We start from the raw sequence: 25,526 nt of genomic DNA, 5'->3' as shown, positions 1-25,526 counted from the left end.
CAGTCAATATATAGTTAAAACATACATAATTACTGAAAAAATACCTTACCAAAGTACAGGTTTTTGGCCTATTGTAGGTGATATGATGACTTCGGACGTGAAAAACTTTAGAGGAATGCACTTTTGACTTAGATATTCATTTACTTAAGAACGTAACATTATAGTGATAAGTCAGATTTGCATCTTACCTTTCAGTCAAAAGAAAGCTCATATTTTACAATTGTGGAAAAAATGGGATATAAAGAACTAGCTGTCAAAAACCTGCTGTGAGCTATTCCGTCTTATAGATGTTAAACAGGTGATGTTGCAATCTGCTGTCATTCACTGGAATGTATGGCTGAGTGACCAGCCTGCTGAGCTAAAGGAACAATCCTCTGAGCCCAAGTGGCCTCACTGCACTTGACAACATGAACTGTGCTTTCACCCTCCCCATCTAGGGTTGATGTGTGCTCTCCTTTAAATGCTGCTGTGATTGATCCAATACTCTGTGATGATGAATTTGATTAAATCGGCTTAGAAAAAGCATGACTAGATGGGTTATTAGTCAAAATAAGAAAAGTAGTAGTTCCATTATAAGGTCATTATTGTACAGAGCACAGTGAAATCTTAGTTGCATGTGCTAATCAAAATGCAACACATAGCCTTCAGAGGATTCATTAGATTTAATAAATGATACAATTTATTAGCATTCCAAGCTCCTTACACTGAGAACTGCTGGCTGATGTCATTTCTGAATAGATAATCTGTTCATTTTTGCACAGATTTTTCATTAACGTTGCACTAATAAATTTCAGTTTTGGGAAAAAAATGATGGTGCACATGATGACATTTTGGTCAGGAACCTGGGTGCCAGTCCAGGCCTGATCACTGTCTGCTCAAAGATTTTCAGGTTCTCCCTGTGTGTTTACGTGTATGTTTTTTTAATTTTATAGCAAAGACATAAATTGGCCATGTGTGTATATCCCCTTCAAAGGACTGCTACCCTAGATTTTGTCCCTTGCCATTAGGTTTACCACAGACCCCTGGAGACCCGCGAATGGAAGAAGCAGGTTCATAAAATGTATAAATACTGCACATAATCATATATTATGTGAATTTCAGATACACATTAAAATAATCTGAGTATATTAACGTCTAGGGATAAAAAGTCAGTTGCAGAAAACTAAGTTTGACCGCCTCCGCGCCTACTAATTCGACAAGCTTTTTTTTAAAACGAGCAGCAAGCAACGTATTCTTCTGCATAGCGCGGCTGCATATCGTCATTGCAAGAGAAGTGCTCGTAAATCCTCGCAGCGAGACGCTTTTCAAAAAGTCGCTGCTCCACTGCCATTAGGCAGCGAGGGTTGAAGGATAAATGTGACAAACGTGCTGATCGGCAACTGAAATGAGAATGTGACCTCGACGCTGGCCCTGGAGCAGGCATCGTTAGACCTTCCGACGGCTGTCTACTCTACCTGAACGTTCATATCGTTGAAAACAGACAGAGGTAACCTGCGGGAGAAAGCGCGATCCAGTCCGCGTTTTCCACATGCGCGGCTCATGTAACAAGAGAGAAGTGGATAATAGTTGTTGGATGTCTCTCTCTCTCTTATGCCATGCTGGGCCAGAGCGCCTCAGCAGACATGTATTTGCCCATATCCGGGTTAGAGAGGAAAGCAAAGAAAGTTTCATTTAAAGCTGAACAAAAAAGTTTCAATATGAAATCGCATCGGTGGAGAGAGCCCTGTCAGTGAGACGTCGTTGTTTTTTTGATCGCAGACTTTAGTTCCCGTTTGTCAACGGGTGCTCTTTTTTTGTAGATTTACAGGACAAGACTTTTTTTCTTTTAAATTCTTCCCTTTTTTGGATGCCCGTCATGGATGATCTGCTGAAATGTTGAAATGATCATGGCCGCGCAAGTAGCGACTGCTCCGGCGACTCAGAAGGCTAAAAATCCGGGTCTGAGCAGCACTTTGAGTCCAGATTTGAACTCAGAAGGGAGCGGGCAGGGATCCGGATCGATGCTAGGAGCCGGAGATGGCTCTGGCAGCAGCATGAATAATGTGGATCACCATTGCCACCTCCACCGTCACCACCACCACGCAGCCGAGCTGAACGCGGCCAATGCAACTTCTGCGAACAGCAAATCGGACACGAGAGAGAAGGAAGCGGCGGACGCGACCCTCGTCTCGACCATTTCTTCCACTTCTGCAAGCATGGAGACAGCTTTAATAGCGAGTCATAAACTGAAAAATATTGGCGGTGGCGGCGATCACCCTCCTTCAGCTCACCCTCACGCACCACCGCAGCCACTACCTCCTCCGCCGCCACCGTTTAGCCAGTTTCAGCCACACCACTCACACCACGTCCAAAACAGCAAGACCGGTCAGACAACGTCTGAATCGGACGGTCCTCAGCATGGAGGAAAAGAAAATCTGTTGGGCAACCAGATGGAGCAACCACCGCCACCAATGCTGAATAAAAGTGAGGAGGAGGAAGAAGACGAGGAGGAAGACGTGCCCTGTAGATCGGGCGAGCCGATGGGCGGTAGATATGAGCATGCCAGTTTGGGACCCCCGGGCAGCATCAGCGGACAGAGTGCAGGGGGTAACGGCAGCCTCTCCGACTTTAATCATTACTATAGCAATGCCAGAGGAGGGCCTTGCTTTGATCAATATGGCGGACAACAAAGCCCCGGGATGGGGATAATGCATCCCGCAACACCCAGCAGCATCGATCCTTTGCAAAACTCCCATGAAAGCTACCCGAACAGCCAGTTTAATCATTACCCGGGCTACAGAGCGAGCTACGGTGGCGCTGGCTATGGCATGATGGGATCACCGAGGCAAGGGAGCGGCGTACTGATGGGCCCCAGCAAAACATTAGCAAGCTCCGCTACCCCAACTCCCGGGAACACCCGTGGTGTGGGCTTCCAAAGGTTCACAGGACAGAGTAGACAACACCCGTCAGGGGCCACTCCAACTCTAAACCAACTTCTGACGGCCCCCAGTCCCATGATGAGGGGTTACAGCGCAGCTTACTCAGAGTATAATCACCCCAGTGCCCAGGCACCACCACCGCCATCCCAGCAGCATCACACTGGCATTGGGCTGTGCAAAGACATGGCCAGTCAGTACGGACCTGCAGCCCCAGGATGGGGAGGTCAACAGAGGAGCCACCCCGCTGCCAGCGCAGGAAACAGTGGACAAGCGATGAGTCGATCGCAGGTAAACAAACATGACAACGAGGGGTAATTCTGGGTTGACAGCGGGCTCAGTGCCCTGACGGAATAGCTACATAACACGTGTAATTGCGAGCGAGTGTACCGATCGCACAAAACAAGCTTTGCAAATACTGCGCTTGTCGACAGGAACAGCTAATGAAGTTGTTAAGAATAATTTAAACAATACCTGAAAAAAGCGCAGAAGTGTGCAGACGCTGTCTGATTGTGAAGACTGCAAGCATGGCATGGTTTGGCCACATGGGCGTGTTTGTTTTGTTTTGTTGTGTGTGTAGTTATCGCACATTGCCATCTCGATTGATGTGGGGGCTGCAGAAGCGGTGCAGGCGCGTGTCTGGCCAGCAAATTACTTGGGGAGGGGGGGAGTCTGCCACTCATTGACACCTGGCAGCGCGCGCTTCGGAAGCCACAATTAGTACTCTTACTACTACTACTGGTGTTGCTCTTCCTGCGACCGCTAGCTTCAGAATTTGAATTGTGGAGGTAAACGGGCTGCGACCAAGTCTCGAGACAGCTGCCTCAGAGTTGACATCTAATCTGCCATCTGATTGGCTGCCCTCGCACTGCGGGGCACCGAGGCGCTTATGATGCAAATAAATGTGCCGGCAAATACAGCGTGCTGCCGCGGTCAAGGGCTAAGCTTGGCTCTGCGTAGGCTGTTACCTTTCAACTGTCCTTCTCTGTAATGCGTCTACTTATTAAGTTTTCGCATATAATTATATACATCTGGGGTACTTTTTTCATATAAGGTTTATCATTATTTTCAATCCTGACTGTGTCATTTAATAGTTGTAGTCAGCTTTAACATAAAAGTAGTAGATACTGCATTAAAGTGTTTAATACGCTCGCAGTGCCTTATAATGATCGGTAGATTTTACGATTAAGTTTCTTTCGAGTTGGTAACCGACGAACAAAACGCTCAAAGTAGTGTTGCCGGTTGTATCCGGGTGTCGGCTTTTGGGGATGGGACATTGCAGGAAATCCGTCTTCCGCACTTGATTTGAATGCAGCGGTGCGCTTCACACTGCACCGAACTAGAAAGAAGTGCTGATTGGAAAATCCTTAGCGGTTATTCGAAGAAATTACCGAAGGGTTCACAATATAGAAGTTCAGAAATCAACGCTATAATCAATATTGCCAAGCTGTTGTTTGGGTAAATGACAGTTTACGGTTCTCGTTGCATTAATTGAGTTGAATCTTATTGGTTACCGTTTTAACACTAGAATTCCCAGAGAGGGGCCATTTGGCCCTATCCCCCTAGCTCTACCAGAGAGGGGCCATTTGGCCCGGTTGTTTTTACCTAATATCCTTAATCACTTGTGAACGGTTGCCATTGTTCTGTAAATGTGGCAATTACTTGACACTCTTATCCAGAGCGACTTACAAGGTGCTACTGACTATACAATCAGGGATCACAGTCATCTAGGAGCAATATGTAAGGGGCCATACCAAGGGTACAACTGGTCTAGAAAAAATGGATTCAAAGATTCCAAAGTTCAAAGCGTTTATTTTCTTAAACAAAAAAATACAAAATAAAAACTACTACCACTAATAGAAAAATATACATTTACATAAATGTGCAACATCTGGTATTTGTGTATGTGTGTGTGTGTGTGTGTGTGGGAGTGACCAGTATTTTATCAGTTCATTGATGTGATCTGTTGGCACATATCTGGCACTGCCAGTCAGTCTCCTTCTTGCATTTCCCACAGGTGTACTTGTAGCAGTCCACACAGCGCAAGGTTGCATTATTTTTCTTGCACTGGACGGTCACCTGACACTTGGCCCTTTTCCCTGGGTGTGGTGTGGCAGGTTGTTGCAAAAGCAGCTGCTCCTTGTCCACCATCCTTTCTTGCATAAACCGCTTAGCAAGCTCAGTTGCAAGCTGCGCCATGAAGTCCACCCTTCTCTCCTTCACTTCGGTGCATGCCTGATACAGCACGTGAGCATTCATCACTGCCATGTCGATCATGTTGTAAAACACGGCGACTGGCCATCGCCGTGTTCCTGCGCTTACGGTGTACTGTCGAGTCACAAGGGTCCATGTTCTGCAGCAGAACCAAAGCCTCGGCAGGAGTGTAACCTCTTGGCATCTTTGTGGCTTGTTCGTACCCGTAGGTTCTTGAAGAAGATTGTGAATGCATGTAGTAAACTATCCCTTTTATTCCCAAGTTTAGCTTGTCATCAGTTCACAGCCCCGCCCACAGTCACCCATACCACATACCACAGGATGTTAACACTAGATTTGCATGTACAGGGTGGAAAGGAAAAAAGAAGATTGTGATACTACTAGCCAAGGAACTCCATTGCCAAATGCAGGAACGATGGTCACTGGGTCTGCAAATGCTGCAAACTTAGACTTTGATACAGACAGACAGACTGTGTGGGAAAGTAGCCACTGAGACAAAAGGCAGAAAGATGATGAAGAGATGAACCTGGAACTGAGGGACAGATCACTTTTTTTTTACATTTTATTCTGTATGTGTATGAGCATGTCAAAAACCATGGACCACAACTTTACTCATCTTATGACATTTTTATACAAACATACATTGGAGAGTGAATGTTTTCATTCTATTCATTTTATTCTATTACCAACTCTTCATTCTGTTTTCACTCAATTTTGACTTGTGTTTCCATATATTGTGAATGTGTGTCTTTCCTGGCCTGCCTTGGATTTTAGTTACTCTGAGTAAGCAAATGCAAATGTGCCAGGCCTCACAGGTGATGGGTGGTTTGCAGTTCTTGGGGGGAAGGGAAGTGACACATTCCAATGGGCCACCCATTTACAAATGAATGGGAGCCAATTGTCGGTGATTGAGTTTTTAGTTTCAAACCAAGGGGCCATTTGGCCTACCTCTGGTAGGGCTGAGGGGGTCAGGAAAACCTGGGAGTTCTAGTGTTAATCGAGACATTGATCGCTTAAAGTTGATAAATAGAAAACGAATCCACATGCGAAATCTCTGCCAGTTTTCGGTAAATTTTCAATACAGAAATACAATTTCAAATGTACAGTAATATGAAACTTTTTATATATTCGTAATAGGAAAAATGCCTGAATTAGTGTAAGACGCCATGTTCGGTGTGTTCCTAAGAAATGTAAGCATTTATTTACTCCATGACGTAGAAGCACAGAAAAAAACAGGAATATGATATTTCAAATATTAAAATGTGTGCTTCAGTTTGAATATCCATCCATTTTCCAACCCGCTAAATCCGAGCACAGGGACACGGGGGTCTGCTGGAGCCAATCCCAGCCAACACAGGGCACAAGGCAGGAACCAATCCCGGGCAGGGTGCCAACCCACCCCAGGACCCACACACCAAGCACACACTAGGGCCAATGTAGAATCGCCAATGCACCTAACCTGCACGTCTTAGGACTGTGGGAGGAAACCGGAGCGCCCGGAGGAAACCCACTAAGACACGGGGAGAACATGCAAACTCCACGCAGGGAGGACCCAGCGCTACTCACTGCGCCACTGTGCCGCCCCAGTTTGAATATGTAAAGTATAAATATTGTCGATTGTAATAGAAATGTGTAATTTGTCAAACCCCCGTTGAGGTCCATAGAGGGTTTGATCCCTAGCGAAGGATCAAAAATAACACTTGTAATTAATGACAAATGAGATAGTCTAAAGCAATACCCCACTTGCTTAAATTTGAAATTTGTCATTTTTAAACTTCTGGGAGTAGCTCTTAGAAGAACAGGACTTAAGATATAAAAAAATATATTTGTGATCATCACCCTTGAAATAGCATAAAATGACAGTTCACATGCTTACATTACCAATCCCTCACTTTTTAAAAGTTTTCTGAAAAGGAGTAACTTTGACCCCTCATCTCCCATTGGAGTGAACCCCTGGAGTCGGTTGATGTGGCATGCAGAACTTTAAGTACTTCTGCTCATTTTTGCTGAAAACACCTATTGGTTTACTCATAAGAATGTAATGTCCTCACCAATTATGGTCCAAAATGGCCTAAAAATAGTTTTGTTTTGAGGTCTGGAGAACCAAAACTTGGGGGAACGACAAAACGCTTAGCACTTTGCTTAACTAGTCTTCAAGCCAACCAAATGGCATATTATATATGGGAGTTTCTTGTACCGGTGAGTCAAGAGGTGCCAGAAAAAAAAAAAAACAAATAAACAAAACTGAAGTGATTTCTAAGTAATTTTTATAAATGCAAGAGTTTGTAAAATTATCCCATTCATCCAAGGCTTCTCTCCATCACATGGTGCGCTCATGCAGATACTCTAACACAGGGTTTCTCAAGTTCAGACCTGAGGGCCCCTTATGGCTGCAGGTTTTCATCCCTGCCAACTTCTGCTTGTTGTTGGACTCTGACCTTAATGAAACAAGCTAGTAGTGTCCAGTTTATGTTTTGTTTCAACCCAGTAATTACAAACCGAATATTCTAAATATTTAGAGAATAATAATTTACATGTGGTACATTGATAAGAATTCATCCTTTTTGCTTTTTAATATTTTTATTTTGATGCTCTAGTTATTTAACCCATCTTTTGCTAATAAGCCCACAAGTGGCTAGTAGTGAAACAGCTGCCATTAGCATTCCATGTTTTTGCACTGGGGTCTGCTCAGCTCATCATTAGTTGTCAGTAGTTGTTGGAACCAAGTTCCCAAGTTCAGTCCTTGATTCCCATTGTGGCTGAGGGTTTTCATTTCAAGCAGTTTCACAAATAAATGGTTTAGTCTTACTTCTACTGTAAATGATCTAATTATTTAATTAGACTTTTTCTTCTCTTATTTTGCATTCAGAAATCTGTGCTAGTTAAATACAATTCTAAACTTTTTGGCCATATTTTTAAATGTTAACTTTCTTTTACCATATTCTTTTTAATTCACATTCTCCAGTGGAGTTTACTCTGGTAATTGTATCCAAAATCTGACAATTAGTAGTGAGCAGTACAGACATATGCGCAAATGGAACTGAATACTAAAGGAAGCAGCTTCTCCTGGATAAAATTTGCTTGTAATGTAATTAATAAGAAAAGGCCTAAGTGACCAGAATTTACAAAAAGAGCAAAATCTTAAAAAGCAAGAAAAAGAATAATTAATGTCACACACACAAATACTTGTGACATTCCCCTAACATTTAGCAAACCCATTTTGTAATTTCTGGATTGACACAAAAAAGCAGAGACTGGGAAAATATCAGCTTGTTTAATAAAGGCTAGAGACTAGTTAAAAGCAGAAGGTGGTTGGGATGAGCACCAGCAGGACTGAACTTGAAGACCACTTAGTTAAGTCTTTTCTTGCTAATTAGTACACTAATGGACAGTATGTAACACTGAAGTAGCGGCTTTGCTTTAACATTCAGTTTCATTTGTATGGTGTCTGCACTGCTCATCACTGATTGTCAGTGTTTAAATTCAATGTAGACAGCAAACACCACTCAAATAAGGTTAACTGAAAGAAAATGGTAAAAGAAAGTTTTCAAAACTATGACAAAGGAAAGACATTTCTTAATTTTTGCGAAATGCAAAATGCATCCTAGGGCACTTTTCTGAAACAATACAATTGATAAGATGCCAGAGTGACCCACTGATTTGGGAAAGTGGTTGGAATGAAAGCCTGTGACCATAGCTGTACACCAGGACTGAACTTGGGAACCCCTGTTGATAGTTACCAGTAAAAATGTAAAAACAGTTAGGAGTAACCCTATGTAAGTTTTTTTAGGATCTGAATAATTTGAGGAAGAAACTATGGAGATGGCGTGTAGTTTTGGTCGCAATAGACCTGTATCAGATGGCTGCTGGGGTGGTGGAGTTAGCTGGAGTCTTTCCTGCTTTTTTTTTGCTCTGTCAATGAACATATCTTTTAATGTTGGGAAACCACTATGAGTGGTACATGGGATTTGAATATACTAATTTTTAGTTCAGTTTTTTGAGTCTAATCCAGAGTGTGTGGTATAATAACATTATGTACATTTCTGCCATCAAATTACACACATGCAATCTATGAAATCTCTTTTTCCCTTGTTGTTTCTTTTGCTGAAATAAATTTCCTATTGTTTGATTCATTTTGAAACTTGGTATTAAAAGAGTCCAGGTTTAAATTATGAATTTTCAAATGATGATTTAAAAAAGATTTACATTGATTTGGAAGCAGGTAATATAAAAGTGTCCAAGGTAGAATCTGAAACTTAGATTGTTCTTTCTAAGGTGAGCTACACTGTTATACACTGTTATATGTATGTAACCATATGCTTTTACATAGTGAGTATAGAGCGTGATTGACATTGTGTAAAACTGAATAATATACCTTGTGCGTGTGGCCTTCAGAGTTCCCCTCTTGTTAGTAGATTAATGGATTCAGTAGCTAACTAGCCACACTTGAAACCAAGATTGAAAAACTGCATAACAATTTGCATATTCCATTATATGGAATATAATTTTATTTTTTGTGATCAATTGTTTTGAATTCATAAAAATAAGAAGATAATAACATCGTTGAAACGGCAGCTGGTTTAAGGTAGTGTAGCAGCATGAAGACTGACGTACTTAAAATGTCTTGGAAAACTGCTTGTATTCTTTACATTTCAATAATTAAACTATTAAAGGTTCAATAATGAAATAACTGCAGACAACCTATGAAACAATCATGAAAGTTTCAGGTAGTTGGGTATGACATGTGTAAACGTTTGGAGACTTACCTTGTGTTCTGGAAAGGTAAACCTTCATAGTATCTGAGGGCATCTAAACCCTCTTTGAATCCATGAGGCTGCTGTAAAGGTTGTGATTGAAAATGGATGTACTATGCTAGAAAGAATGGATAAATAGTAGAGGGAACATTAGATTAAACAAAGAGCTTACTTAGGTGCTGGACTTGTTCCTAAACTACCTGATCCAGTTCTTCAATGAGATTACTGTATGTGTACTTAGGTAGTGGACTTGTTCCTGAACTACCTGATCTGGTTCTTCAATGAGATATACAGTATGTGTAAATGGTTGTATATTGGTTCACTGGTTATTGCTGCTGTCTTAAAGCTCCACATACCAGGTTTGAGTTCCACCTGGGTCATTGAAAGAATTTCTCAGCATCATATTTATTAAGATGTTCATCTTTGGGATGTGGGAAGTAACTCAGAGGATCTAGGGACAGAGCATGAACATGCAAGCTTCACATAAGATCAGGCACATGATTCGAACCTGGGACAACAGATTCATGAGGAAATAGCACTAAGCACTGTGCCTCCCTATTTTAAATATAAATATTTGAATTAGACAATAGAGTAATCATCATGATTATATATATATATATGTACAATATACAGTATTTCAAACACGCCAAATAGGCAGTCTTTTTAGTCTTCTATTGGGTCTCCTTGAAGAAATTATTTGATTTTGTGCCATTCAGACAATATGGAGAGCAATACAAATGTAATTGAGCAGTGTGAAGTTTTCATTGGGCATTAAGGACTTTTGGGGTTGATATCTAATAGCACAGTCAGTTTGTAGAATGCCTGAACTAAAATTCTTCAGCTAAAGACAAACAATTCTTTCTATTCCCAGGTGTAATAGAGTAGCCATATAGACTGCTGATGTGCTTAGCTTGAAGTTTGTGTACATTTCGGCCCACTGACATTGATATGCAATCATTGAGTAAATGTGTAATATGTTGTGAATCTTTTAATAAGTTTCTTGTTTTTTTTCCAAGCAGACGAAAATGATTCATCTGTAATTGACAGTTTGGGTTTCCCTCGACCTCCTGTGGATTCATTAAATTGCCCATTAATTAGATTTGCTATGAAAATTGACCAGTTAGTATTTGCACTGTACATATAATTAGCCTATTAATCAAGCAGTTGTGTTTTTTGCATTCCACATTCATGTTTATTGAGAGATGAAAGTAAAGGTTAGCATTAAAAATAGATATTTAACATAAAAAAGACTCTGCAGTATTTACAGTCTTGTGTGTACTGAAATCTGTGCATTGAAAACACTTATTTACTAACACTGGAAATTGTGGGGGATGGCAACTGTTTTTTTTTTGTTTGAACTGCAGGTTGAAATTAAATTTTAGAATGAGTTCTCTGGAAATAATATAGTAATATTACAGACTTAGGACTGTTAGGAAATCCTAAGCAAGTTGTCTTTTACAATTGTTCCATTCAATGTATTTTAAAATCTAATTCCTTATGATTAAAAGTACCATATTTCCCAGTTTAGTGTACTAGCGTGTATTTCCTAATTATTTCAAGATTTATAATCTAGCAATCTGTAATTTGTTTGCATAGTAGAAATGTTTACCTTATGGGCCATGCATTAAGTCATTAAAGGTTTCTGTTTCATAAACAATTTCAAGACTGCTCCTCTTTAATTATCAAAGTCCTGTATTTGTGTGTTATGTTTTATAAATATAATAAACTAATAATACCTATGCAGTATACAATATATGGGCCTTTTCAGAATTTGTTTTGGATTACTCAACACATTAATAATTGAAAAAATCCCCTTTATGTATTTTAGTGTTTCTACTCTATTTAGAGGCAAGAGCTTACAGCACAGTGACCTCCGTTAAGTGCATGCCACTCTGCTTAGAGGCACAGTCAATTTTGGGTTTTGTAAATAGATATTGTTTAGTAGTATTCATATATATACATATATATATATGAAAGACATGTGTGATCACACATGTTAGAGCGTATTTATATTTTTATTTCTGAATTGCAAGTCTCTATATATATATACTGTGTATCAGGTTTTTTGTTATGTTTTGTATTGCTTGACAGAGGTGCGCTGGTGAGAACTGCATGTGTTATTTGTAGTTTCCTCAATGTAAATGAAGTTCAAAGATTCTTATTGAAACAAGAAATGCTTTGCCTAAACCTTTTTTATATGTACAGTACCCAGTAAATGTCTTTGCATACATTATAACAACCACAAAACAAACAAAATTAAGAAAACAAGCCTCTATATACACTGTATATCAGGTTTTTAATGCTGGTGAGAAGTACATGTGTTGTTGGTAGTTCTGTCAATGTAAATGGAGTTCAGAGATTCTCAGTGAAACAAGAACTGCTTTTTTTAAGCCTTTTGTATACTGTATGTAGAGTATGCAATAAATGTATTTGCTTATGTTGTAACAATGGCAAAACAAAACAAGAGTAAAATATCTATCCATCCATTATCCAACCCGCTATATCCTAACTACAGGGTCACGGGGGTCTGCTGGAGCCAATTCCAGCCAACACAGGGCGCAAGGCAGGAAACAAACTCTGGGCATGGTGCCATCCCACTGCAGGGCATGCACACACACACCCACACACCAAGCACACACTAGTGACAATTTAGAATCGCCAATGCACCCAACCTGCATGTCTTTGGACTGTGGGAGGAAACCGGAGTACCCGGAGGAAACCCACACAGGCACAGGGAGAACATACAAACTCCATGCAGGGAGGACCTGAGAAGCGAACCTGGGTCTCCTAACTCTAAGGCAGCAGTGCTACCCACTGCGCCACCATGCCACCCTAGAGTCAAATATGTGAATTGCTATTAGGTTATAGTATTTGATTTTAAATAATGATCATCATTTATTAAGAAGATTTTTGTTGGAATATGGGCAATTTTGAATATGAAATACGGTGATTCAGTTAAGGGTGGCTTAGTAGCAGCCTTATTCAGGGACCTGGCTTCAGTTTGTCACTTGGTCAATGTATCTGTAAAATTTCCATGTGCTTTGGTTTCAATCCACATCCCTTAGACCTTCATTCTGGATAATCACCAGCTCTAAGCAGGCCTTGTGTCAGTGAGTGTATGTATTTGTGTATGCTCACAGGATGGGCTGATGCACCTTCCAGGGTTGGTTTCTACTGTGTGCCCTGTGCTGCTGATGTGGGGCCCATACCCAACAACCATGTAATGCAAAGTAAATGGACAGATGCATAAGGCAGTATTAATTTCAGGATTTGTCCAGTAAGATTAAGTTCAAATGCAAATTAATCAAACAATAGAAATAAACAATATAAATGAAAGCAGTTACTCCAAAAGCCCAGCAGTGTTACATACACATAACCAAGGCAATCCATTTCTTTCAAAAGCCAGATGATGATATGATGCAGTTTTTTTTTCTTCTGCCCGTTGACGTTGCCAGAAGCTATCTAATTTCTTTTGAGCTGTCAGACTGGTTTGGCAGCACGCCAAACATATGAGCCCTTCTAGTCAACCTCTGTGACTGAAGTGCCGTGACCTTCACATATGTAGATTAGCCACGTGCGGCATGAATTAAACGGACTTCCCTGCTAAGAAAGGGGTTTTCTTTCCTCTCGCTCTCTCTCTCTCTCACTTACTCACTCACTCTCTGTGTATGTGTGTGTCTACGCGGTTTTTGTGTGTTTATTCCCTCAGAAATTTGACAGCCCATTCATCCCTGACCTGCTGGGTAGAGGTAAGGCAAGGAAACTGGAGTAATCTGTGAAGGCCGAGACTTTAATAGTGGAGCCACGAGACCGCTGCGTGCGCCCGTACTGCGCGGGGGCGCGCATGTCCGTATCCCACTTCGCTCTGTTCACTCTCAGCGCTTGAATAACGATACATTTAAAAGTATATAATTTGACAAAAGAGTAAACGGAGTTTATTTTTGTACAGTGTTTATTTACAACGCATATTTATATGCAGCTCTGTTTGGTCGTGTGTTCAAACCGTAATAAAATATTTTTTTAACATTCTCGAAATTGCCTAATCAAATGCAGGATAGCGGGGGACTGAAGACTACCCTGGCAGCATCGGGTGAAAGGGAGGTGCGCCTAATGCAGTAAATCGTTTTGAAATAGTGATTTTTTATATACGTATAATATGAAGACATAACATGCAGTCTACAGGTTAAAATATTGTTAGTGTTTTTCGGCTTTTTAATCGATACATGTAAACCCGTTACCTTTTTTTGGTATTTGTTCATCCATCGATCCATCCATCTACTAAGACTATTTATGGTCATGGGATGTCCGAATTTGTTTAGCTGTTTATTTCTGATAGGTTTTAATTTCAGACTTAGACGCATTTTGAAAGCTATCCGCTGCCTTTGCTTGGGCATTTTTGTCTCTGGTTGAGTTTTTAAACGTTTATGCTCGTTGCCTGCACATCAAATTATGAAGGTGTTTTTCAGCTTTATGTACACCCTTTTTATGGTTTTTGGTCTTCCATCGATCCATCCATTTAGTGAGCCCATTTAATTATTTTTTATTATCACGGTAAGTCCGATGCAATCCCACGTTTTATTTAAATTACGGTTTAACCTCTCCAATTTATGTCATCTTTGCCAAGTCGTTTATAGCGCTGTTAAGCTTTAGCATTTAGAGTTTTTGCCCACTGTTGGGTTTGCACCTTCGTGGCAAGTATTCAGGCAGTTGTAGCTGTGGTAAGAGGAGTACATCAGGTAAGCTGGTTTGTGATTCTGTATCTTAATACTGTATACTTTTAATTTATCATAGCGTCATGGAGTGGCATCGTTTTTTCTAGGTTGGTCGCACAGGCATGTAAGAATTTTAGTGTACTCTGCACACTTGACAGTGCTACTACTATTAATGCATGTACTGTTTGTCTTGGCCTCCATTACTTCTCACATTGTGTTTCACTGGATGCTTACTTTACTATTTTCAGAGATAATTAAATATGATGATATTTTCCAGGGTATTTATAGTCAGATAATAACTAGTAAAGTCTGTTAGACTGTCCACAAAAGTTATGGGCTATTTCACAAATGAGCAGTAAGTTATTTTTTCAATAAAATCCATTTTCTTAGTCATATTTTTCATTAGACCGACTCATAGTCTCATACTTATTTAAAATATAATACTGTTAAAAAATTGTAGGTATAAATATGGATGGTGCTTCTGCTTTTTATTTCAAGTATCTATGAATACAGACAGTTAAAAAGTAGTTTATATTATTTTATATTTTGTAGTCTTTTGAATACTCAAGGAACCAAATAAATATAACATAATTTGACCTAACATTCTTAATTCAGTACACTGTCCTATGTGGCTGGAGCCTGTCCTAGTAGTATTTGGAAACAAAGCATGGGAACAGCCCAGAACAGGATGCCAGTTGATTGCTGTGGACCACTAACATGCACACTCTGCCTACGCACAATTTAAATTTGCAATTGGCAGTCAAACTAATTTGCTCATCTCTGGAAAGGTAAATGAAAAAGAGGACAACAGGAAAACAACTTCATGCAGACACAAAGAGAACATGAAAACTCCACATGGGCAACAAGCCCATGAAGGATTCAATACCAGGATGCGGTATTTACCCACTGACACACCTTGCTTTCATCCTTTTCTCTTTGACTGCTACTGATAGTAATGCAAGTAAATAGCAATGTCATAGAAAAAAAAAAATCTAAAGTAAAGCAGTTTCTTTTCCCTGAAGTAAACAATAAGGGATAGTTATCTTAAGGATCTACTGTATGCAATCAAAGGTCTTTTCTGAGCATGCAAAGTAGATTAACAGTATGTTTCAACCCATGTATGTTATATTGACCAGTGACAACACAGCCATTATTTTCCTGATTGATGTACTACTCATCATTGGATTATATATTTAACTTATTTTTTGGTGTCCGGGGAAGCTGAAGCTTCAACCAGCATTATTGTTATTATTACTTTTTAATTGAATATCGTATTACTTGCAGCCAATAAGAAAGAAGCTTTTGAAAATTACCAGATTGTGTTTGTCCATCCAGCCATTATCTTCTGTACCCACTTTCTATCCATTTCTGGATCTTGGTCTTTGTAAATAGGCAGTAACCACCTTTCCATTACTGGCAGTGCTGGTTTTATACTTGTTGAGGCCCTAAGCTAAATAAAACATGGAGGCCCCTTGTTTACAAGCTACACTAGAAGGTTTAACAAAGGCAGGTGAAAAAGGGGATCATTGCGATTAAAAATTGGAGTGGGGCCCCCTTGGAATAATCAATGCATTCAAGGAGCGAGAGGAAGGGGCCTTTATAATGTTGTATGCGATCGAAAATTTTGGGTTGGGTGGGGTGCTCACCTACTCCAGAGTCTAGTCCTCATTTGTCAACTTTCACTTTCCCATCTTTCAAATTTTCCATGACGGGCTCAGCAGATGGGAGCCCCCTGCTGGCCGTGGGGACCTGTGCAGCCACTATGCCAGCTATAATCACAGGGCACACTAATGCCCGGTCATAGTCACTAGTACTGGGTCAGTTTAAATATGCCAGTTAGCCCAGCACATGCCTGTTTGGGAGGTAAAAAGAAAACCAACACAGACATGAGTAATTAATGCAAACTTCAATGGTTTTCTCACTTTCAGACCATGAAAATACAATCTAAGATGGACAGTTTGAAAAGGTTAGTTTTCTAGTATGATTTTCAGATTTGTAAAGATTTGTCTCGTGCTTGCAAATTAAAATAAGAAAATATAATATCTTTTGAATTTTGAAATGACATGTTCTGTCAAGAAACTATGATATCAATCTCTTATGAAAAATGTGTGCTATAGTAAAGTTCCTTTTATGGATTAGCCATTTTGAACTGGACCATAATAGTTACATTTATTAATAATTGTTTGTGGTATGGAATTCCACATGAAAAAAATTCTGGATAATGTGTCTGCTACAATTCTACAAAATTCCATTAGTCTTCCGAAATGAGTGAATCAGAACTGCTGAAGTGTGCTTATCTGGGAGCATTTAATTATTGGTTGTAAACAGGTTCTCACTAATACACATTTAGATTTACTGTAGCAGTCTCCAACAGCCATGCCTCTTTTGACCAGATCATTTTGACATGTTTTGCTGTATAGTTGTTCGCTATGTAATATTATCTTAATTAGTGGATGTGAACAATCTCTTCATTGAGAATTTGAGCCCCCTTCTTTGATAAAATCTGTGTGCACAAAACTATTTGATGTCATATACAGTATGTGTACAATATACCCTTATACTGGTTTGTGTCTTTTGACAACCTGGCACATTTTTAGATATGATGAACTAAATGCAGTGTGTATGGCTTGAATTCTTTTGTGACATTTCTTCTCTGTCAAGGTAGCTGAATATAAGGAAGTGGTCTTTGGGTATTTGAGGTGAAACTAGACAAAAAAGTTTAATTACTAGGATTGGGATGGGCCAGTGGATTGAATGTATGGTTAAAATACCATAATTATATCTATCAATCAATTCATCCAGGATCAAGGGGACAGTATTACTTATTTTACAATTTAGTTATTATTATATTGTATTACTATGTAGCAAAGTAGTAACACTGTATAATGGTTTATCAGATGTACAGAGAATGCTACAGTGTACTTGTAATGTTCATTGTACTTTGTACAGGTGATTACTACTACTACAACTACTATTTAGAATCATTGATTTTCCTTTTTGCATTAGTTATTATTTAATGACAGAATTACTTTTATTGGGAATGTTCCCCAAAGGAGCTTTAGAATATAGACTTATTATACACTCTCCCAAACCAATGTCCTCTGCCTCTCTTCCTGTTGGTGTGCAAATACATAATAGTAAAAGAGCACCAGAGCATGAGTGTAGGCTTGTTGATTTTATATTCCATGACTCTGAGCCCTTAAGAATTATAAATGTAATTATGTTGCTTTATGGTTATTCTGATGTCCAATGGTGGGTTCATCCTTAGTTGTAGCACTAGTTAAATGAAGATGTCAAGACCTTATAGCAACATAATATAATTCAGCCAGCCTAATGTAATTCAGGACTGTGGGGTGTCCTGTCCAGGATTTTTTACTGCCTTTTTTCAAAATATTTGCAAACCTGGCCTCCTATGATATCAAGTAGACTTTATAATCCCCTGTTGAGACAATAGCACCAACTATGGATACAATGCAGTGGTCAGCTGTTGATCACAACATACTATGAATTAATTATTCATTTTGTAATTTTTAAACTTTTATATCAGAAACTAACCAATACTCTACATTCATGGATGTCATGTACAGTATAACTTTCAAGTAATAATATACTGTATGGTAACCAGTTTCAAAAGGTGATCTGCTTCCATAAAGTTATGCTTTCATCATATGAGCTAAGGATAATTCTGTAAGACTGCTGGGGTGAAATTGCTAAAGACAGCTTCTTTCCACTTTCATATTTACCATAGCTAAAACATAAGATTAAACTCTAAACTGAAAATCAAGTACTGTTGCAAAAAAGCAGCTTTAAGTGGACATAAGTTCTTGCAAAGCAGAGCAGAAAAACCAATATGGCTGAGAGGCTGGCAAGAAGGTGGATATAATTTTTGCTGAGTGTCAGCTCAGGCTGTAAGTAATAATGACTTGCCACAGTCTCTTATGCTTTTTGAATCAGTAAAGATTTAGCATAAAAATCTGCTGTATCTCATTTTGTAAATATGCTCATGCATTAGGCTACAGTTTGATCAAAGCTTTACATTTTTCATGAGAATACAGGATAGTGGGCTTATGTTTTCCTCCTTTTTAACTCTTCCAGTCATAAAATAACTTCCTCAGTTATTTTTTATGCTTTTATATTATATAAAATATACAAATTATTATTAGTAATGGCCATAGGCTTGCTTTCAGAAAATCATTTAAATTAAGACTCTTTGAAAGCATACAATCAATAAGGATTAAAAGGAAGGAATAAAAAGGTAAATATGTTTAAGTGGCCCATACAAATACTTGACAATAACCCTAGCAGGAGTCTATAGTATAACATGAATTTAGTGGTCTGTATTTAATGCCCTAGCAACCTGAGAGAGCTGTATTAAATCATCAGACACAAGTGGATAGAAAAGCATACTTAAACTGTATGGAATACTGGTATATGTTTACCTTACAAGATATAAACCTGCAAAAGTTTCTATGTCAAATACATTTCATGGGTGTGAATACTCATGCCAAAAAAACTTCTTCACATATGTTGTTTTCCATTGTGGAAGAAAAGAACCACAAAAAAGGAATCTTCACAAAGATAAAGTTTTATGGACCGTCCCCGTATATTGTCTTGCGGACAAATGAAATCAAAAAGACGCAAAATGGGATCAAAAGTACATATAATATAACAGACAACAAAGTGGAGTTGACAAAGTGGCGTTTTTATAGTATAGTGGATTATGGGAACAGGAAATGGTTGGCAGTATGTGATGCTGAATTCGGGAGTCGGAGACGGCATCATGGAGGAGGAACTGGAAGTGCTGTCCATGGTGAGAGCCGGAAGTGATGCCATATGGAGTTGCCGGAAGTGAAGTTATGGCGGCCATTTTGAAGCCCGGCAATAGCCGCAATTATTTTTCTTCGGTTTTCCTGTTGAGAGAAGACATTCAGGTAAGCACCACGAGACAATCCTTCCTCACGCGATGTTTCACTCACCTTTGAGCTTTTTGACTGCCTCCTAATCGCACGTGTGTGACACCATATTAACAGAAGTGAAAATATAACATAAATGAATAAAATGAACTTTTAATAAAATATTATTTGTATTAAAATACAGCATTTATTTTCTGAGCCTACTTAGTCCATTACTTGATTGCATGTGTATGGAATTGGATGAGTGACTTGTATCAATTACTGGATCAATGGCTGAGTCAGTTATTATTGAAACTTTTTAGGTCTTGCTCACATGTAACTATTTTTTTTATTTTTTCTTCAGATTTATGGTTCCATAAGTTAGAGTTAGGTCAAAGTAGTATTATGGTAAAAAAAAACTATTACTATATACAGGACTAGCAAAATACCCACGCTTCGCAGCGGCGAAGTACTGCCTTAAATTTTTATTAAGAAGAAAAGTAAACCTTTTTAAACTGAGGGAAAATATACCAATAATTATTTGTTAAGGATCTTTTTGTATACCACGTTGTCATTTCGGCCCTCCGGTTGTAATATGACCAAGCTGTGTGCTGAGCTTACTCTTGAGCATGCAACTTACAGTTGGCCATGTGAACAGTAATCTTGTCTCAAATCTCACAGTTTGGATTGCTGCTGTCATAATCGGTTTGAGTTTCAGGGTTTGTTTCAATTATGACAGTATTTGCAGGACTTGTTGTGTTGAAGTGACATTCGGCATCTGTCAAGCGTTGTAAGCATACAGCCAGTTTCATTGATAACTTCGCATCCAGCTTTTGAGAGTTTAAACATTCATAAACATCAAAGTGTCCACTACTGAAATTGTCACCTGTGAATCTAAGATGTTTAAGAGGCATTGGCGGTTGTCGAAAGGTGTAAAATATTTGGCCATTTCGGTACACTTGAAACTGACAACCGAACAATTCAGCGGCAGCCATCAACTCACATGCAGAACCATAGGTTAAGGGCTTAAGCATTTCACTCTTATAGTGCTCCTGTGTAGTATAATTACCTCCTGTACCGTCATCAGTCCCCACCTTGAACCTGTCCCAGTCATTCAATACATAAGACACAATGTTTCTCCGGATATCAAGAGTGAGTATGATATGGCCGTGCAATATGTAACACAGAGAATGGAAAAGGCAGGTGCCATCTCCGGGCCTGGAAACCACTCGGTAAGTGACAGTTCTTTGATCGATGGTGATCACCTCGATAGACATGTTATGGGGGTACGGTTGCAACGATCAAGGAAATGGGTACCTGAAGAATGTAAATTCTAAAATACCTACACAATAACTATAATCGTAATAAACGAACAATAAAACAGCGGAGAAGCCGTGGATTAAATAAAAAGGATGCAGTTATCAGCAAGGAGACGAGAATCCCGAGGCGAAGCAAGAAAGGGAATGAAGAGACTGTAGCGACGGACGGCCTTATATAGGCAGGCAGCCAACAACGTGGGAGGCGTGGGGATGAGGGACCCAATGGCGCCTCACACGGCGACCGTGCTGCAGGGTATGGACGTAATTATGTACGTAAGTAGGATTCAGTTAGCGTTGGGAACCCGCGTACCAAATTTCTTGAAGGTGGGCCCATAAGTAACAAAGACCGTTGGAAAGTTCAATATGGCGGCGACAGTGGCGTCATACCACCGAAATAAGTACGTACATCGGTTTCGGTTAGTGCAGGGAAGCCGCCTACCAAATTTCTTGAAGATTGGGCCATAAATAAGAAAGTTCAACATACCTACACGGGAAGCTGGAGAATTAGTGATGAGTGAGTCAGTGAGTCTGACGTTGGAAAGTTTAATATGGCGGCCGACAGTGGCGTCATACCACCGAAATAAGTAGGCACATCGGCTCGGTTAGCGCAGGGAAGCCGCCTACCAAATTTCGTGAAGATGGGGCCATAAATAAGAAAGTTCAGCATGGCGGACGTTTTCGACCGTTATGACCGTTAAGCGTAGAATTTCGAAATGAAACCTGCTAAACTTTTGTAAGTAAGCTGTAAGGATTGAGCGTGCCAAATTTCAGCCTTCTACCTACACGGGAAGTTGGAGAATTAGTGATGAGTGAGTCAGTGAGTCAGTGAATCAGTCAGTCAGTGAGTCAGTGAGGGCTTTGCCTTTTATTAGTATAGATAGCAGAACTTTGCCAGGCTGCTTAATGACTATTAAGAATTGTATGTTTTTTTTGGCACACCTAAATCAGTTACTGATATAAGAGCTTTTAATATATTGTCCATTGTTGGGCTGAACCCCTAATTATTGTACTTTTTGTCTGATGCCTTTATCCAAGGTATGCAAAATAATTAGGAAATATCATAATGGTGGAAATATTTTTTTTGTAATTGTAGTACTTGTTGATTATATGTATATAGGTCACAAAGTGAGTCAAAGACTGGGCTTGAAATGGCAGCTTCAAAGCTTAAAGTTGCATCATCTTAGCAACTCCATCACACTATTTAATTTGAGTTCCAATGAAGAATTTTTTTGAATAGGTGTGTTGATGTAAACTTGCACTATGTTTGCCTGTGCTTCATTGTTTTTGCTGTGTTGTGCATTCTTCTAGATTAGCTAGATCATTTGTGTGGAAAGTTTTTCCCATTCTGTGAGATATACAGTGGATGTCTTCCAAATTCAAGAATTTAGGTGATGAGTTAAGCTTTTTCAAACAAGGCTTCAGTTTACTTTATTTTGTATTTCTGAATCAACAGAACGCTTGTGGCAATGACAGGACTAGTCTAATTGAATAAAATCTTTGTATAAATTTGTCCAGCATAAATTAGATTCTGGACAGGTTTAATGTTCCAGTTCTGGTTGACTTCAATATATAGTATATAGCAATTTCCTGGTTATAGATGTCCTGGTTATTGCAGCTTTTATTATACTAGCTTACTATCATTTGACAGACTAGGGGGCTCTGCCCCCTGCTCGCTTCATTCGCCTACCCCCGAGTTTGGTTTACCTGATATACAATTTAAAGAGATTGTTACTTTCATGGGAATTGTTACATATGCATTTTTTCACTTTTACTTTAAAACTTTTGTAAAAACAATACTTGTCCTTTATTTCTGGCCCCGGGCGTGGTTACATCTCTTTCTCGCAGGACATATAACGCTGCTTGCGTTGTGAAGGGGGTGCAGCTGAATGCACGTTAAGGAGATGCCGTCGGATCATCTGCTGTCTTTCTGCTGCTGGAGAGCTGTCTGTTCTGCTTGTCTCGCTGCCCGATCATTTCAAAGCCCATACAGCTGCTGTGCTTTTGCCACTTTGTGTCTCTGCAGCAAGAGTTGTAAAAGGGGGTTTGTGTATGGCAGGTGGTTAGGGTGGCAGAACGCATACTAAGGAGAAGCAGTCAGAACATCTGCTAAATTTCTGCTGTTGGCGAGCTGCTTGTTTTGCTTGTTGCTTGTCGTTATTTTAAGAGCTGGGAGCACATGATGCGTTAAATGTTTGTGGACTTGTTTTAAATGATGGCTCACTAGCTTGTCTCATGTGACGTTGTAAAAACAATACTTGTCCTTTATTTCCGGCCCGGGCATAGTTAAATCTTTTTTTCGCAGGACGTCTAATACTGGTTGCGTTTTGAATGGGGGCGGCTGAATGCATGCTAAGGAGATGCCATCGGATCATCTGCTGTCTTTCTGCTGCTGTCGCACTGCCCGTCAATCATTTTGAAGCCTATACAGCCGCTGTCCTTTTTACCACTTCATGTCTCTGCCATTTGCATTGTGAAAGGGGGCCGGCTAAACACATGCTAAGGAGAAGCGGTCGGATCATCTGCTGGCGAGCTGTCTGTTCTGCTTCTCGCACTGCCCGATTATTTCAAAGCCTGTACAGCAGTTGTCCTTTTACCACTTCGCGTCTCTGACGCTTGCGTTGTGGAGGGTTTGGGGGGTTAGGGTGGCTGAACGTACGCAAGGAGAAGCGGTCAGATCATCTGCTGGTTTTCTACTGCTGGTAAGCTGCGTGTTTTGCTTGTTGCTTGTTGTTTTAAGAGCTGGGAGCAAGTTAAATTGAATTTCGTGGGACTTCAGATTATCTTCCAAAAAGATCACGTCTCGTCACCCTAGGCTTCCTCCCCAAGATTTTTTTTTTTATAATAGAGAGATAGGTGGTGTAAAAGTAAAGTAACCTTCATGATTTAAAAGTGACAAAGTGGCAAAGTTATCCACATAAGGTGACGAGGTAAGTTTATCAAGCTCAACTAGTATTGTAATGCAGGATGATAGCCTGAAATACGTAGGCAGTTATACACATGTACTTCAGGGAGTGTAATTCTATGAAATCTTCTCCCACTCCCAGCAGAAGAAGCTACCCCATGTTAACCTGGCTCATGGAAAGTAGGATGGGCCCTAAAAGGACATATGTACTTTCTTTTCACAATATTCCAGGCTTCTTGTGATGCACAACCGTGTTTGTGTTCATTCACTTTCATCTGCCACAGTTCTTATCAGCAGGAGTGAGGGGTATGCTAGCTAGTTCATCATTCAGGAGTAGGCCACTATTTTCTCCTGCTATTGCTGTTATCATGAGCGTAGATTTTGTTTCTTTGTTCATGACTGCCTCTTTGTTTATGTGCACTCTGTGTAATGCGTTGATTTCTCTGGGACTCCTGTGTTTGGATTCTGTATGATTTTATTATGTATAAAGCACCTCTGTTTGTTCAGAATGCTCTAAACCGGTTTGCATTTGTTCTTTTCCATTTCTTAAAACCTCTTGCTGTTGTTGGTACAGTGTGTAGCTGACAGGTGGGTATGATGCTCTCTCTCTCTCTCTGTATTTTTCCTCAGTATTATCAAGACATATTGCATTTAGACAGTCATCTCTGCTTAAAGCAATGTAACCCTTTCATCACGACTCTCCAACTGTTATGGTGCATCATTGAAGTCTTTTTCTGATTTGAACCTGTGACTCTTGAGCAGTGCTCTCATTTTGCAAAGAGATGAATGTCTGCAGGAACTATTTTGGGCAGTCTAGAAGACAGAATCAGTATTCATTGAGTGCGAGTGACTGATGTGCTGGGGCATTATAGTTCTTCCAGTGCTCCCTTGTTAGCATCCTCATGATGCATCATCTGTGTGATCCAACACTGACAGTGTTCTTCTAAACGATGCTGTGCATTTTATTCAAAACAAAAACACTGACTGCTGCTTGGTAAACAAGTCTCAACATGCATACTGACATCCTGCAACCATACACATTCTCACAGTTTTCATGTCTACTGTGTGTATGCCAGATTTTTGTTTATTTTTAACTGGATCTTGTATATGTATAATAATTTGTATTTTTCATTTTTACAGAATGAATTTGCAGAAAAAATTGGCAATAATATGAAGTATACAATGATGAAAATATTAAAATGTAAGCAACATATCATTTTGCTATTGAAACATGATTTAGAATTATAATGAAGTAAATTATTACAGCAGTGTGTTACAAGCATTAATGTTACTTGTTCATCATTATGTGCTATATTTATTAGAAAACTGATACTTTTGAAATCAGTGTTGAAAGTCCATAGACCAACTAACCTTAGATTCTTTATTACTTTTTCTATTACATATGCAGAACAGCAGGAATTCATATTAGACAACTATTAGAGAATGATTAAATCGAATTTACACACAATCTAATGTAACACATTATTGGTGTGAAGAATGTTGGCAGCTTTCATAAGATAATTCAAATAAATATATTTATTTAATAAAATACCTTCATAGTTTTGAAAGCCAATTGGGATTCTTTATTACTTATATCTGACTAATTAACTAATACATTCTTAAAATAAAAAATGGACTAGTTTACAAATGCTGAGCCTCAATTTGAGGAGGCATTAATGAACATCATGTACCTTTGTATTGTGGTATTACCTTTTTATTAACCTAGATGGTATGTTATTATCAGTTTTTATTGCAGAAAATTGAAAAAAAGATGACTGTTCCTAATTGTGAATTTGCGTCTTGCAAAAGTAAAATGTA

General features: G+C 39.4%; 1 protein-coding gene across 4 annotated transcripts in view; it reads left to right on the top strand.

Moving 5' to 3' along the window:
- The first annotated feature begins 1,318 nt into the window (after positions 1–1,318).
- arid1b (AT rich interactive domain 1B (SWI1-like)) overlaps positions 1,319–25,526 on the top strand; it is a 717,470-nt gene continuing 693,262 nt past the window's right edge. For 2 of the 4 annotated variants that reach the window (XM_039748144.1, XM_039748142.1), the window contains exon 1: positions 1,319–3,206. In XM_039748144.1, coding sequence (XP_039604078.1) covers positions 1,881–3,206 — 1,326 coding nt within the window. In that variant the 5' untranslated portion in view covers positions 1,319–1,880. Of the gene's footprint in view, positions 3,207–24,891; positions 24,910–25,526 lie in introns of those variants that run through there. The other 2 variants (XM_039748145.1, XM_039748146.1) reach the window with 2 other exon arrangements.

This window comes from Polypterus senegalus, chromosome 3, assembly GCF_016835505.1.
Source record: "Polypterus senegalus isolate Bchr_013 chromosome 3, ASM1683550v1, whole genome shotgun sequence".
NCBI classification, from domain to species: Eukaryota; Metazoa; Chordata; class Cladistia; order Polypteriformes; family Polypteridae; genus Polypterus; species Polypterus senegalus.
This window is presented reverse-complemented; position numbering and strand designations above follow the sequence as displayed.